This window comes from Scyliorhinus canicula, chromosome 14 (genome assembly GCF_902713615.1).
Source record: "Scyliorhinus canicula chromosome 14, sScyCan1.1, whole genome shotgun sequence".
NCBI classification, from domain to species: domain Eukaryota; kingdom Metazoa; phylum Chordata; class Chondrichthyes; order Carcharhiniformes; family Scyliorhinidae; genus Scyliorhinus; species Scyliorhinus canicula.
Window position 1 is genome coordinate 75,418,915 of NC_052159.1, and position 16,007 is coordinate 75,434,921.

Sequence of the window (16,007 nt, forward strand, 5' to 3'; positions counted from 1 at the left end):
GGAGTTTTAACTAATCAAATGCAGAGTTAACAAGTTCAGTTTACTGTTCAACATAATATAACATCCAATATATTTCTGCAACAAAAATAAATTCTCTTTTTCTTTCAGCAGGTATCACAGAAGTCTCTTCTTACGGCTATTTCTGAGAGGTATTATATTTTGGATTTCTTCACCTAATACAGATGGCATTAATATGTTAACCGTGTGTAACCCTGAAGATTGCAGAAGTATTAATCCACAAGGGAAATAAAAATATGTTCAGGGAATACTGGTTCCTGAGTTTTTTAAAATTAAGTATTCAATATGGCCCTTGTGATACAGAGCTCCTGCAAAACAGAACAAAGGAACATATGTTATAATAATTATGTTCCATGATCCTAACAGGATAGGCACAAAAGGACTGAAAAAGCAATATCAGAGACAACAGGGTCAGTTTTGCAATTTGTAAAGTTATTTCATAGGATGTTGGAATCGCTGGCTAGGCCAGCTTTTATTTCCAATCTCCAACTACCCTTGAAAAGGTGATGTGAACTGCCTTCTTGAATCACTGCAGTTCATGTGGTGTAGGTACACCCACAGTGCTGTTCGGCAGTTCCAGATTTTTGGCTCAGAAACAGTGAGAATGGTGATATATCTCCAAGTCAGGATGATGTGTGACTTGGAGGGGAATTTGCAGATGGCAATGTTCCATGCATCTACTGCCCTTGTCCTATAGATGGTATTGGCCAGTTTTGAAAAGAGCTATTGAAGAAAACTTGGCATGTTGCTGCAGTTTATCTCATATCCTGGGTGGGATTCTCCCCTACCCGGCGGGGCGGGGGGGTCCCGGTGTAGCGGAGTGGCGCCAACCACTCCGGCGTCGGGCCTCCCCTTTAGGGGGCCAAGCCCTCACATTGAGGGGATAGGCCCGTGCCAGAGCGGTTGGCACCTCACCGACTGGCGCCCAAACCGGCTCCAGCGGCCTTTGACGCCCGCCGCCGGGGCTGGCCGAAAGGCCTTCGCCGGTTCGCGCATGCGCCGGTGCGTCAGATGTCGCTGATGTCACCACTGGCGCGTGCCGCTGGGGGATTCTCTTCCGCCTCCGCCATGGTGGAGGCCTTGGCGGCGGCGGAAGAAAAAGAGTGCCCCCACAGCACTGGCCCGCCCGCCGATCGGTGGGCCCCGATCGTGGGCCTGGCCAACGTGGGGGCACCCCCCGGGGTCCGATCGCCCCGTGCCCCCCCAGGACCCCGGGAGCCCACTCGCGCCGCCGATCCTGCTGCCACCAGAGGTGGTTCAAACCACGGTGGCGGGAGAGGCCTCCCAGCGGCGGGACTTCAGCCCATCGCGGGCCGGAGAATCGCCGCGGGGGCTCGCCGATCGGCGGGTGGTGTTTCCCGCCCCCGCCAATTCCCGGGTGGCGGAGAGTTTCTGCCACGGCGGGGGTGGGATTTTCGGCGGCCCCGGGCGATTCTCCGACCCTGCGGGGGGTCGGAGAATTTCACCCCTCGTATACATTACTGCCGCTTTAAGCTGGTGCTGGAGGGAGTGAATGGTTGAGGTGATGGCTAGGTGTCAATCAAGCGGCTGATTTGTCCTGGATAGTGTTGAGCTTCTTGAGTATTATTGGAGCCGTAATCATAGCCAAGCGGTAAATATTCCATCGCACCCCTGACTTGTGCCTTGGAGATAGTGAATGGACACTTGGGAGTCAGGAGCTGAATTACTCACTGCAGAATTCCCAGACTATGACATGCTCTTGTAGTCACAGTATTTACATGGCTGGTCCAATTTAGTTGTTGGTCAATAGTTGCCCCCGAGATGTTGATGGTAGAGGATTCAGCGATGGTAATATTGAATGTCAAGGGGAAGCAGTTATATTCACTCTTGTTGGAAATGGTCATTGCCTGATCAGGGAGCTATGGTGGCATTGTGTAACATAACTCGATTAGTAACCTAGATACCCAGGCTAATGCTCTGGGAACATGGGTTAAAATCCCATCATGACAGCCAGTGAAATTTAAATTTAATCAATAACAGGAATTGAAAGCTACACACAGTGATGGTGACCATAAAATTATTAACTATTGTCATAAAAACCCATCTAGTTTACTAATGTCCTCTAGGAAAGGATGTCTGCTGTCCTTACCTGGTCTGGCCTATGTGTGACTCCAGATCTATCACAATGTGATTGATTCTTAACTGCTCTCTGTAATGTCCTACAAGGCACTCTGTTCATGGGAAATTACAAATAAGCAACAAATACTGGCCTTCCCAGCAATGACCACATTGCATGAAAAAAAAGAAAAACTTGTGTGGCACGAATGTTACTTGTCACTCTTCAGTCCAAGTCTGAATGTTGTCCAGGTCTTGCTGCATACAGATACAGACTGCTTCTGTATCTGAAGAGTCATGAATGGTGCATTTCACTGTTTACTCTACAGCAAATATCCCCACTTCTGACCTGATGATAAGATATTGAAAACCTGGAGAGGAGCCTTCATGCTAGAAATCAGGAACCCCTGTATAATTTACAATCCATTACAAGTTACCTGCGACATCTGGTACCTAGCTAAAGAAAATTAATTTAGTGGCATATAAATTCCAGTTTGCAGAAGATATGTTACAGGCTAAAAGTTTAAGTGCCACTTTAATCAATTTTTCCAAATATCCTACTGATCTATCACAGAACATTGTTAGAGTGTGCGAGAGGTTTGTGTTTGCCTTCATTGTTGAAAATAACAGAGCTAGATTCTTGTAAAGAAAAAGCTCTGTGGGTATATTTTTTGCACAAATTCTAATTTATTAAGTTGGGACTATTTCCATCTGCTACATGCCATTTCTCTCCTGAACAATGAGCTACTCCGTAGACCCAGCCCAGGGCGGGATTCTCTGATCCCGCGCCAGGTCGGTGAATCGCTGGTGGGGGTGGACGCGAATCGTCGGGGGGGGGGGGGGGGCTGCGAGCTATGCAGCTCCGCACGCCTCTGACAGCCCACTGTGAACTTAGGGCCACAGGCCATTTTGGTGATCCCACAGGCAACCCCCCCAGGTGCCCTCTTGCCCCAGCCGACCCATCAGCTGTATGGGTGCGCTCCAGCACAACCAGTGCCACCTTGCTGGCTGAGGTACGTGTGTGTGTGGGATTGTAATGTGTATATGCGGCTGTATCTTGTCAGCCCCTGAGTGTCAATCATGGACCCAGCGAATCCCATTCTGTTTTTCATCAGAATCGATTGTGTTCTATGTGGCGTTGGTGCGAGCCCCTCCACAGTCGCTGAAGTGGTCTAGGTTCGGCGCCAGTTTTGCTGTCATGAAGGTCCACAAATCCTTCCTCGACTTCAACACTTAGTCTCAGGAACGGATAATCCAGCCTGTCACCTAAAAGATAAAATTTTGAAAAAAAGGATTGGTGTTTGGCCGGGGGGATTGGAATATATCTTCAAGCCCCACAAAAGTCTTCCAGCCAACAGACAACATTCTTGCTTATCCCCTCCTTGGAATCTTGATCCCCACCAACTTCTAAAAGATCTTGCCTCGCAGTCTGCTACCTATAATAGCCAGCCAGGTTTCATTCTCACTTGACCAGTGAGCAGCAGTGGGATGCCCATTTGACAGTTGAGACTCACAGAGAAAACGTTAATCATGTCCAAATACTGCTGATATCTTACCTTTCAGCTCCGAAACCAAGAGAAGAGTGTCGGTGCGATGACACAGCCTTGCTTGACCACAGTCCAAACATGAATTGGGTCTGTGGTGGATCCTTTGGTTAAGATCACGGCTTGCATGTCATGGTGGATCAGGGGAAGGATGGTGACAAACCTTTGGGAACAGCCAAATAAGAGAAGGATGCTCCATAATTCTTCTCGGTTGACAGTGCCAATGGCCTTTTAGAGATCAAAGAAGGCTATGTACCATGGTCGATGCTGTTACCTGCAGTTCCTTTTGTAGTTGCTGAACGGTGAAGGTGATGTCCATTATGCCCTATAGTGGGCGGAGTCCACATTTTGACTGGGAGGAGCTCTTCAGCCACAGAGAGAAGGCGATTAAGGAGAACTCTTGCAATTACCTTCTGTGTGGCCGACAGCAGGGAAATTCCTCTGTGTTGCTGCAATCAAACTCGTCACCTTTCTTGAAGATTGTCATGATTATGGCATCTCTGATATCTCTGGGATGTTCTCCCCCTTCTAGATAAGGGAAATGATGTCATGTATTTGCGCTAATAATGTTTCACCACTATGTTTTAATGTTTAACTGGGATTCCATCTTCTCCCAATGCCTTGTTGTTCTTTAGCACACAAATGGCCTTTTCTACCTCATGTCGGGTTGCCGTGTGCTGAGATGGTGGTGAGTAGAATGTTATTTGATGGAGTCAAGGACACTCATGTTGAAGGAGGACTTCTAAGTGCTCCTTCCAGTGGGCGCTGACTGCCTCTCTTTTCTTGATAAGAATCTCTGCGCTCTTGGCCAACAATGGGGTGAACTCTTGGGTGCTTGGGGCATAGGTGGTCTTAACTGTGCTAAAGAAATCTCATGTGTCAATAGTTGTCAGCTAACTGCTATATCTATTGGGGAGACCAAGTTCTGTGGAATCTCTGCATCTCTGGGTCACTGGGAGTCACCAGGTTGGCAATGAAGCATTGGCTGCATAAGGCTCTCTTATCAGGTTCTTTTAGTACCTCTGCATTGATTTTCCTGTCGTAGTTTCTGTTGCCGTCACTGCTTTGAGACTAAATTGCTGTTGATCACAAGATGGATTAGGCAGTGGTCCATCCAGCAGTCATCAGCTCCTGTCATGGCACGGATGATACACATGTCCTAGTGTTCCCCAGCTCGGACAGTGATGTAGCTAAGCAGTGTTGCTCTTTTTAATGAGTGGAATACTATCCCATTAGCGTCACCAATAATGTTGCCAATCAGCACTGGAGTAATGTTGCCAATTAATAATGATATGTCAGTTATTTATGATAATATTGCTTTTCAGAATCGCCAGGTATCAAATGATACCACCACAAGGTTTTACCGGGTATCGATCAAAGACCAAACAACCAGTTAGTCAGTTCAAGTTCAAAGATAGTTTATTTACACACAAGGATTACTTCGACATGCAACATAAAACACTACAAGTTAAACTACAGCTAACAACTACAATAACCTATACTTAACTTCAGGGCAACCGGCTCTTTGCAGATGAACAAGGCCTTTGTTTGGATCTTGAGTGGCTGGGTAGAAGAAGTGGTTTCGTTTCTGCTGGGCTCATCCATCTGGTAGCGATCATTGGTCTTGAACTTGTCTTCTGGTCGTAATGCTACACTTGGTTTCAGGCATAAGCTGGGGCCAAGAGAGACAGAACATGTGGTTGTGTCTCTTTTTATCCCTCTGGGATTTTGCGCTCTTTGGGGCTGTCCTTGGCTTTGGACCCAATAATTCGACAGGCTTCGATCACTGCCTTCGATTTTGGCCAATAAAGGGGCGGGTGCCTTAATGGCTGGGCGTGTCCTGAGCGGTCATTGACCTTGGCTGTTTGGGGTTTCTTAGCAAAGGGAATGGTGCTGGTTAGTCTGCATCTGTATCAGTTACCTGAGTACAGTGCTTTTGTTCTGGGGAAATGGGCCATTAGAATGCAAACGAGCAGGGGTTTTGATCGCGTCTAGCTATCTGGGTTGCAAATACACACACAAGTTCTGAGTGTATCTGAGTCCTGGGTTGGCCATAATTCCCATGGTCCTTTGCAGGTGGCCATCTGAGATGGGTACATCCCGTCCTCTTGATCCTGAATGCAAAGCCTGGTGGATCACACTGCTGATCCCTCATCCGTCCTTGGTGTGCCGGTTACCCTTGGTCAAGGACAGGTTCTACACTACTCTGTCCGATGTTTTGGAGCATTTACCTAAGTTTTATTAACACATCATACATTCATAATCTCTAAGGGGTCACTATAAAATATTCAACTATTACACATTTTACTTATTCGCACAAGGGAATATCTAACTATCACTATCTAAGCTACTCTCATGCTGCTGGCAAATATAAAAGGGAACTTATGTACAATACAAAAGTTTTAAATCATCGGCAGCATCACATTTCTACTTAACTTATCAACGTTATAGAGGTGTACAATCTTTATTTTTATCGGTGGTTACATTGTTTGTTGGGCTGTGTGAATTCTGAAGAAGGAAACTGGGAGTGTCTATATCGGGAAGCGGGAGGCTCTTTTTCGCCATTTGCGGAGTCTAAGTATCTGGATGACACTGCAGATTATCGCTATCACCAGAAGGGCCTCTACTGTATAGGAAAGGGAATACCATTTAACAATGTTTTCGCACCAAGTGGGGGTTTCAGTGTCTATCTCTATGTGTGGTGTGGTGTCCGGGCTAGGGGTATCATGTTGTGTTGTCGTGTTCGGGGCTGGTGTGGTGTGGGGTACAGAGGCTTGTAACGCGCGCAGTTGTAGGAGTCCAGCGATGATCACAATGTGGGTCATCAGTTCTCTCTTCATCTTGTCTTCTGTTCTTCGTTCTTCATATATTCCTGGGAGTGCAAGCATAATATCTGTTATTATCGTTGGCTAACATCTTATTTTGTTTGTCTTTTTCGCCTTAACTTCATTTACCCATTAGAATCTTCACCATGTGTGACTCCCTCATTTTTGTTTAAATAACCATTTTGGAGAGACAAGAAATGCAAATTTTTAAAGTACAGAGACCCTCGCAGCGTGTGGTCAATGCTTGGAGTGGGTGAACAATTTCTTCGCCCAGCCTTTCTCAAATCACAACCATGGAAGGTTGAGGCTTATCTTAACTAGCCGAACTTTAGGAGGGCCGGTTTTATAAAGTTTCTTCATCCCAGGGTCCAGAGGTAGTTTGCGTTTAGCAGCATATATGTGGCAACCAAGTGTGTCAAACGTGTAAATAGCAGGCGGGGAACGACCAGAGGTATTGCGGAAGGTAAAGGGTTGAGTGTACAGACTGTGGCAAAGGGCATTCTTTAAACCACAATAAGAGCAGAGAAGGGAAAACTAAGACCTGCCAAAGACGGTGAAAAGTGTAAAGAACCATTCCAGAGTACTCAAAGTGACGGGAACATGAGGTGCGTGTGGGCCGCGGCAGGACAAGAATGGGTGGAATTCCCGGGTAGAGTGGTGATCAGTGCCGTTGCTCCACTACCCAAGCTTAACTGACAAGATGCATTTGGGGTCCTCAGGCAGGGCGGGATTAGTGCCGTTACTCCTCTACCTGGGTGACCTAAATGAGCGGAAAGAATTTGTAACACATTTGAGATCCAACAATTGTTCCTTTAATGGCGTCGGAAGAGTAACTATGACTGTATCAAGAAATTGGGTGTCAGGCCGACATTAATTAAAACCATGTAGTAATAAGAAAGAATGAAGGAAAGAAGGCGGGCAGGCTCCATCAGTAAATAGGACACCATAATTCTTATGAGGCTCCTTTTTCTCATCATCTGGACACCTCAGGGTTCTGTATTGAAAAGCGTTGTAAAAGGGTTACCTTAACAGGAATCAGACTTGGAATCGTCACCATCTCCCAGTTGCCAGACTCGTGATTGCCTTTTTTGTGCTGTGGCCGCGTGGGCCCTCGTGGAATCCGAATCGTCATGTCTTACCAATCTACAAGAGTTGTCGCGGTGCCAAAAAGGGATTTGTTTGTCATGAGGCGTAGGGGTGGTGGCAGTGAAGGGCAAATTACTGTTGTCGGGCGGTGCTAAAACTGTGCTAAACCAGCCCTGTGCTAAACCAGCCCCTAAACCAGTTCCCCACAGAACCTCCAGACGCCGCCATCTTGTCTTCCCCACGGGGCTGGAACGCCAACTACACATCACGATCTGGGCCGCCGACGCTCTCCATCCGAAACCTCTGACGACCACCTGCAGCCCGTCTCGATGACACTGGACCAGTCTCGTCCACACAACCTGGCCACCGCTTCGACAATGGTGAAAATCAATGGCCACGTGACCTCTTGCCTGCTGGACTCTGGGAGCACCGAAAGCTTCATACACCCGGATACGGTAAGGCGCTGCTCCCTCGCGGTCCACCCCCCCCAATCAAAGGATCTCCCTGGCCACCGGATCCCATTCCGTCCCGATCCGAGGGTTCTGCACGGTCACTCTCATTGTCCAGGGCGTAGAATTCAGCGGTTTCCATCTCTATGTCCTCCCCAACCTCTGCGCTGCACTAGTGCTGGGCCTGGATTTCCAGTGCAATCTCCAGAGACTCACCGTCAAATTCGGCGGGCCCCTACCTCCACTCATCGTTTGCAGCCTCGCGACCCTCAAGGTTGACCCCCCTCCCTCTTTGCCATCCTCGTTGCCACCAGGAGCAGACGGTACAGCACCCAGGACAAGACCTTCATCAGGTCCGAAGTCCAGCGGCTGCTTCGGGAGGGTATCATCGAGGCCAGCAATAGCCCCTGGAGAGCCAAAGTGGTAGTAGTAAAAACGGGGGGGAAACACAGAATGGTCATGGACTACAGCCAGACCATCAATCGGTACTTGCAGCTCGACGCGTACCCCCTCCCTCGCATATCTAATATGGTCAATCAGATTGCGCAGTACTGGGTCTTCTCGATAATCGACCTGAAATCCGCCTACCACCAGCTCCCCATCCGTAAATCGGACCGTCCATACACTGCCTTCGAGGTGGACGGTCGGCTCTATCACTTTCTTAGGGTTACCTTTGGCGTCACTAACGGGGTCTCGGTCTTCCAAAGAGAGATGAACCGAATGGTCGACCGGTATGGTTTGCGGGCCACGTTTCCGTACTTAGATAATGTCACCATCTGTGGCCATGACCAGCAGGACCACGATGCCAACCTCGCTAAATTCCTCCACACCACCACTCTTCTCAACCTTACGTATAATAAAGAGAAGTGTGTGTTCAGCACGACCCGCCTGGCAATCCTCGGCTATGTAGTCCAAAACGGACTTCTGGGGCCCGATCCTGACCGCATGCGCCCTCTCATGGAGCGCCCCCTCCCCCACTGCCCCAAGCCCTCAAACGCTGCCTGGGGTTCTTCTCCTACTACGCCCAGTGGGCCCCAAACTACGCGGACAAGGCCCGCCCACTTATACAGTCCACTCAATTTCCCCTCGCGGCCGAGGCACAACACGCCTTCGCCCGTATCAGTGCAGACATAGCCAAGGCCGGGATGCACGACAAGACACTGCCCTTTCAAGTAGAAAGCGACGCTTCAAATGTTGCCCTTGCCGCCACTCTAAATCAGGCAGGCAGACCCGTGGCATTCTTTTCCCGCACCCTTCATGCCTCTGAAATTCGGCACCCATCCGTCGAAAAAGAGGCCCAAGCTATCGTTGAAGCTGTGCGGGATTGGAGGCATTACCTGGCCGGCAGGAGATTCACTCTCCTCACTGACCAACGGTGGGTAGCCTTCATGTTCAACAACTCGCAGCGGGGCAAGATCAAAAATGATAAAATCTTGCGGTGGAGAATCGAGCTCTCCACCTATAATTACAAGATTTTGTATCGCCCTGGCAAACTCAACGAGCCCCCAGACGCCCTCTCCCGAGGTACATGTGCCAGCGCAAAAGTAGACCAACTCCGGGCCCTGCATGACAGCCTTTGTCACCCGGGGGTCACACGACTGTACCACCTCATCAAAGCTCGCAACCTGCCCTACTCCGTCGAGGAAGTACGGGCGGTCACCAGAGACTGCCAGGTCTGTGCGGAGTGCAAGCCGCACTTCTCCAGCCAGACCGCGCGCGCCTGGTGAAGGCCTCCCGCCCCTTTGAATGCCTCAGCGTGGATTTCAAAGGGCCCCGCCCCTCCACCGACCGCAACACGTATATCCTCAGTGTGGTCGATGAGTACTCCAGATTCCCCTTTGCCATCCCATGCCCTTAACACAATCTTCGCTCTGTTCGGTTTCCCCGCCTACATCCACAGCGGCAGGGGATCCTCATTCATGAGCGATGAGCTGCGTCAGTTCCTGCTCAGCAGGGGTATCGCCTCCAGCAGGGCGACCAGTTACAACCCCCGGGGAAATGGGCAGGTAGAGAGGGAGAATGGGACGTTATGGAGGGCCATCCAGCTGGCCCTACGGTCCAGGAACCTCCCAGCCTCTCGCTGGCAGGACGTCCTCCCTGATGCACTACAGTCCATCCGGTCACTACACTTGCACCGCCACAAATAACACGCCCCATGAACGTGTTTTTACCTTCCCCAGGAAGTCGCTCCCGACTTGGCTCGCAGCTCCAGGACCGGTCCTGCTCCAGAGGCACGTCCGACTCCACAAGGCGGACCCCTTGGTGGACAGGGTACACTTGCTCCATGCCAACCCCCAGTATGCCTACGTGGAGTTCCCCGATGACCACCAAGATACTGTCTCCCTCAGGGACCTGGCACCGTCAGGTTCCACCCCAACACACTTCCCCAACCATGCGCCACCCTCCCCTCCCTGGTGCTACCAACATTAACCCCACCAGGTCCATCCCTCCTTCCCCTGCCCACACAAGAGGACGAAGAAGATTTTGGCACACTCCCGGGGTCATCCGACTACTGGCCCGCACCAACACCGCCAGCACCGACATCGATGACACCAGCAGCGACATTGCCGCCCCCGTTATGTCGCTCCCAGCGAATCGTCAAAGCACCAGATCGACTGAACCTCTGACGGGCACCGGACCGTCAAAATGGACATTGTTTTTCCTTCCCCACTGTACATAATTCGCAACATTGTATGTAGTTCCACACCACCCCCGACGGACTCATTTGTAACAGGGGTTGAATGTGGTGAACCACTGTGTACACCTGTATTAGGGGATGTAAGGTAAAACCTGTACTACAGGTTCGCCGGTAGCCTCTGCCGGCTGGCTCCGCCCACAAGGAGCCGTATAAATATGCGTGTCCTCCATTGATCTGCCATTTCGCCAGCTGCAGCAGGAGGCCATGCATTTGACTGCAATAAAGCCACAGTTGTACCCAATCTGAGTCTTTTGTGCAATTGATCGTGCATCTGGTCTTAAGTGGGCAATGGAATTGTCTATCCCCTGATGTCCGTGTCCATCATGAAACTGGCAAATTATCTGGTTTCTGTCCTGGGTGGGGACCAAAAAAAATTCCATTTTTCAAAACGATACCGTCCTGTACCGTCAGTGAGTCCTTGAATTTGTCGTAGGGGGCAGGGAAGTTACCGTCTAAAACTTGCTTAAGAGTGTCGTCTGCCTTTTGGGTCTGGGCTAAATCTTCGATATTGGTCTGTGAAAACTGGACTGCGTGTATCGGTTCACTCTCGGGGGGGTTGCCAAAAGTATCCATGGCGTGACCCTGACTTGGCTAAGGCGTCTGCCTTTACATTACCGGGTGGGGAGGAACGATGATGGCTTCTCACTTTGATTATGCCATATGTGCGGTCTTTTGCTGTCTCAAGGATATGCTTCAACAATGGGGCTGAGGGTAGGGGTTTACCATCAGCAGATACAAATCCTCTAGATTCCCACTGGGGCAGGAATTCTGTCAAACTATTACAGACATATAAACTGTCCGAATGTATGCCCTCTGGGGTCAGAAAGGAATCTGGGCGCTGCACTACATATGCTATAGCTGCTAATTCTGCTGCCTGTGATCCGAGGTGGCCGGGCAATTTTAAAGATATTTCCTCTAATGCACGTTCCTGTGCGTCATCCACATAAATTCCACAACCAGTTATTCTCTTTCCATTCTCAATGGTGGAGGAACCGTCGACATAAATTTATAAAACGTTGTCCGTGGTGGATTGGCCATGCTAAATTGCCCGTAGTGTAAGGTTAATGGGGGGATTGTTGGGCTATGGGTATACGGGTTACGTGTTCGGCACAACATCGAGGGCCGAAGGGCCTGTTCTGTGCTGTACTGTTCTATGTTCTATGTTCTATGTCTGGGGATTCTGTGTTTTGATGCCTGCTCGTGTGTGTAGTGACTTGGGAATAAAAGGTCCTGTGTGGTGTTTGGCTGCAATGATCTGGCACTCATGTGGGGTTCCTGCAGACTGAAGTTTGTCTGCTAAAAATGTGTCACAACAGTGTCCAGCGAGCTGCTCTAATCTGGCTGACTGAACCGTCCTTTAACCTACCATCTAACAATAACTGCGTTGGGATGTGCTCGGTTAAAATCATTACTGGGTTAAGGCCTGTGATATATGCAAAATACTGTACTCCCCAAAAGACTGCAAGCAAGTGCCTTTCGCAGGCTGAAAATCCTTGCTCTACGGGATCCAAAATTCGTGAGGCATAGGCTACGGGTCCTAAGCGGTCATATCTTTCCTGTATGAGTACTGCTGATAGGGTTCGGTCGGTGGTCGCTACTTCTATGGCATAGGGAGAGTGCAGTGACATTGTGGGGCAGGGGCAATTTAACTATTGACTCAATTTGTTTGTGTTCAATCTCTCTCTCTCTCTTTCCGTGAGTGATAATGGTGTCTAAATAAAGGACCTTTTCTTTCAGGATCTGGGCTTTTTTCGGGTTAACCTTGCATCCAATTGATTGTAAGAGACCTAGCAATTCTGAAAGAAGCTTAACATGCTCTTCCTTTGTGTCCGCCTGTAGGAGTAAGTCGTCCACATACTGAATAAGGTATTCGGGGCGGAAAATTTGTAAAGTCTGTTGGCCAATTGTCGGTGAAAAATGGAGGGGGAGTTGTGGAAACCTTGTGGGAGGCGTGGAAAATGGAGGGGGAGTTGTGGAAACCTTGCGGGAGGCACGCATACTGCTGCCCTTGAAATGTGAACGCGAACTTGTATTGACAGGCCTTATCTTAGGGGATGGACCAGAAGCCATTGCTAATGTCCAGCACTGTAAAGTACTTTGTGTGTACTCCCTGCTTGAGCATGGTTTTGGGACTCGTGGCAACGGTGGGGGCTGAATTGGCCCCAACCCCATCATAAACTCTCCTCCCAAAATTCAACCCGGCCCTCACATACTCTGCCTCTCTGTAAATCTGCAACCCCCTGGCTAGTCCCCTCATACACTGTCCTCCCCCCACACCCTCACACTCTTCCCCTTACTTCCTATCCCCTCACAGTCTTCCCCCACCCCTCACACTCTCCCATTCTCACAATCTCACTCAACCTGCTCGCCTAGGGTCTTCAAGACAGCCTCACTCGCCGTCTCCTCGTGGCTGAGGCTTGATTTGGCATCGAGCCTCGCTGTTGTTCGCCTGCCTTCAGTCTTGGGTCAGGTCGTCTGCTGCTCTCCTAAGCAGCTGACCTCACTTCGTGGTGGCTTTTGCCACCTGGTGCCTTGCTCTTGCTGGCCTGCCCTGAGCGAGTCACAAACCTGCTCACCTCGCCTGCTCCACTCGGCAGCTGACATCACCCCATCCAATCAAGCTCTGTGATGTGACCATCAATCCACACGAAATGGAGAGCTGAAGCGAACTGTGGCTTTAATCAGCTAGAACTGTGCCTGCCTGCGACTGCTCTGCACTGAGAGAGCCGCCTCAGGGCAACAGCTCAGTATACCTCCCCTCAAGGGGAGCTTCTGGAGCTTCATCCCTGTAGGTCGGCGATGGGGGAAGGGGGTATAGTAGGGGGTGTGGAGGCCATGTAGGGGCGGGGACGCTGTTCAGTATAGGTTGGGGGGGGTAAGTGATGGTCATAGGGGATCCTGCGGGTGCCAGGTCCCGGAGGGAGACTGTATCTTGTCAGCCGTTGTGGTGCGCCACGTAGGCATACTGCAGGTTGGCGTGAAGGAGCTGGACCCTCTCGAGCAGGGGGTCGGACTTATGGCTCCTCACATGTTTTCGGAGGAGTACAGGCCCCGGTATCATCAGCCAGGCTGGAAGCGAGACCCCAAGGTGGAATTCCTGGGGTAAACAAATAGGCGGTCATGAGGGGTCTCATTTGTGGCTGTGCAAAGGAGGGACCTAATGGAGTGGAGCACGTCGGGAAGGACCTCCTGCCAGTGGGAAACTGGGAGATTCCTAGACCGTGGGGCCAGAAGGACGGCCTTCCATACCGTCGCGTTCTCCCTCTCCACCTGTCTGTTTCCCCGGGGGTTGTAACTGGTAGTCCTGCTCGAGGCAATGCCCTTTCCGAGCAGATACTGACGCAGTTCGTCGCTCATAAACAAGGAGCCCCGGTCACTGTGGACGTAAGTGGGGAAACCAAACAAGGTGAAGATCCTATGTAGGGCCTTAATGACGGTGGCCGCAGTCATGTCGGGGCAAGGGATTGCAAAGGGGAAGCGGGAGTACTCGTTAATGACGTTAAGAAAATAAGTGTTGCTGTTGGTAGAGGGGCTTTAAGTCGATACTGAGGCGTTCAAAGTGCCGGGATGCCTTCACCAGGTAGGCCTTATCTGGTTGATAGAAGTGCGGCTTACACTCCGCGCAGATTTGGCAGCCCCTGGTCATGGCCATGACCTCCTCGGTGGAGTAGGGCAGGTTGCGGGCCTAGATGTAGTGGAGAAATCAGGTGACCCCCGGTGGCAAAGGTTGTTGTGGATGGCCCGGAGTCGGTCATCTTGCGGGCTGATGCATGTGCCGCGGGACAGGGCATCTGGGGGCTCATTGAGCTTCCCAGGACGATACACAATATCGTAATTATAGGTGGAGAGTTCGATCCTCCACCAAGATTTTATCGTTCTTGATCTTGCCCCGCTGTGTGTTGTCGAACATGAAGGCTACCGACCGTTGGTTGGTGACGAGGGTAAACCTCCTACCAGCGAGGTGTACCTCCAGCGTCTTACAGCTTCCACAATGGCTTGAGCTTCTTTTTCGACTGAGGAGTGTTGAATTTTGGAGGCGTTGACGGTTTGGGAGAAAAAGGCTACGGGCCTGCCTGCCTGATTAAGGGTAGCGGCGAGGGCGACCTCTGACGCGTCGCTCTCCACCTGGAAGGGGATAGACTCGTCTACCACACGCATCGTGGCTTTGGCAATATCTGCCTTAATGTGGCTGAAGGCCTGGCGAGCCTCAGCCGCCAGTGGGAAGATGGTAGCTTTGATCGGTGGGCGGGATTTGTCCGTATAGTTGGGGACCCACTGGGCAGAATAGGAAAGAAACCCGAGGCATCTTTTCTGGGCCTGGGGGCAGTGAGGGATGGGGAGTTGCAGGAGGGAGCGCATATGGTCGGGATTGGGCCCGAGGACACTTTTTTCCACGACATAGTCGAGGATGGCTAGTCGGGTTGTGCAGAAAGTGCATTTCTCCTTGTTATAAGTGAGGTTGAGGGCTTGGGCGGTTTGGAGAAACGTTTGAAGGTTGGTGTTGTGGTCCTGCTGGTCGTGGCCGCAGATGATGACGTTGTCCAAGTACGGAAATGTGGCCCGCAGCCCGTACTGGTCCACCATTCGGTCCATTGTTCTTTGGAAGACCAAGACCCCGTTGGTGATGCCAAATGGAACCCGGAGGAAGTGGAAGAGGCGGCCGTTTGCCTCAAAGGCAGTGTAGTGACGATCCTCCGGGCGGATCGGGAGCTGGTGGTATGCGGACTTCAGATCTACCGTGGAGAACACCCGGTAGTGTGAAATCTGATTCACCATGTCCGCTATCCGGGGAAGGGGGTACGCATCGAGGTGCGTATACCGGTTTATGGTTTGGCTGCAGTCGACAACCATCCGGTTCTTTTCCCCGGTCCTGACGACCTCCACCTGAGCTCTCCAGGGGCTATTACTGGCCTCGATGATCCCTTCCCGTAAGTGTCGCTCGACCTTGGGCCTCATAAATGTCCTGTCCTGGATACTGTACCGCCTACTCCTGGTGGCGACAGGTTTACAGTCGGCAGTGAGATTTACGAAGAGGTGGGGGGAGGGTCGACCTTCAGGGTCGCGAGGCTACATACGGTGAGGGGGGTAGGGGCCCGCCGAACTTTAGGGTCAGGCTCCTGAGGTTGCACTGGGAAGTCCAGTCCCAACAGAAGAGGAGCGCAGAGATCGGGGAGGACATATAGTTTAAAGTTTGCGTATTCAACGCCCTGTATCGGGAGGTTCGCGAGAGTGTACCCCTGGATCTGCACTGAATGCGATCCGGAAGCGAGGGAGATTGTTGGAAGTGCGGGGGAGATTTGGAGCGAACAGC

At 50.8% G+C, this 16,007-nt stretch overlaps 1 protein-coding gene across 6 annotated transcripts in view; it reads left to right on the forward strand.

The window, feature by feature from the left end:
• aff3 (AF4/FMR2 family, member 3) overlaps nt 1–16,007 on the forward strand; it is a 409,202-nt gene that overhangs the window by 295,487 nt on the left and 97,708 nt on the right. For 3 of the 6 annotated variants that reach the window (XM_038818559.1, XM_038818556.1, XM_038818558.1), the window contains one exon: nt 109–149. The exons of 1 other annotated variant lie outside the window; for it this stretch is intronic. In XM_038818559.1, the coding sequence (XP_038674487.1) occupies nt 109–149 (41 nt within the window). The remainder of the gene's footprint in view (nt 1–108; nt 150–16,007) is intronic. 2 more of the 6 variants (XM_038818557.1, XM_038818560.1) reach the window with 1 other exon arrangement.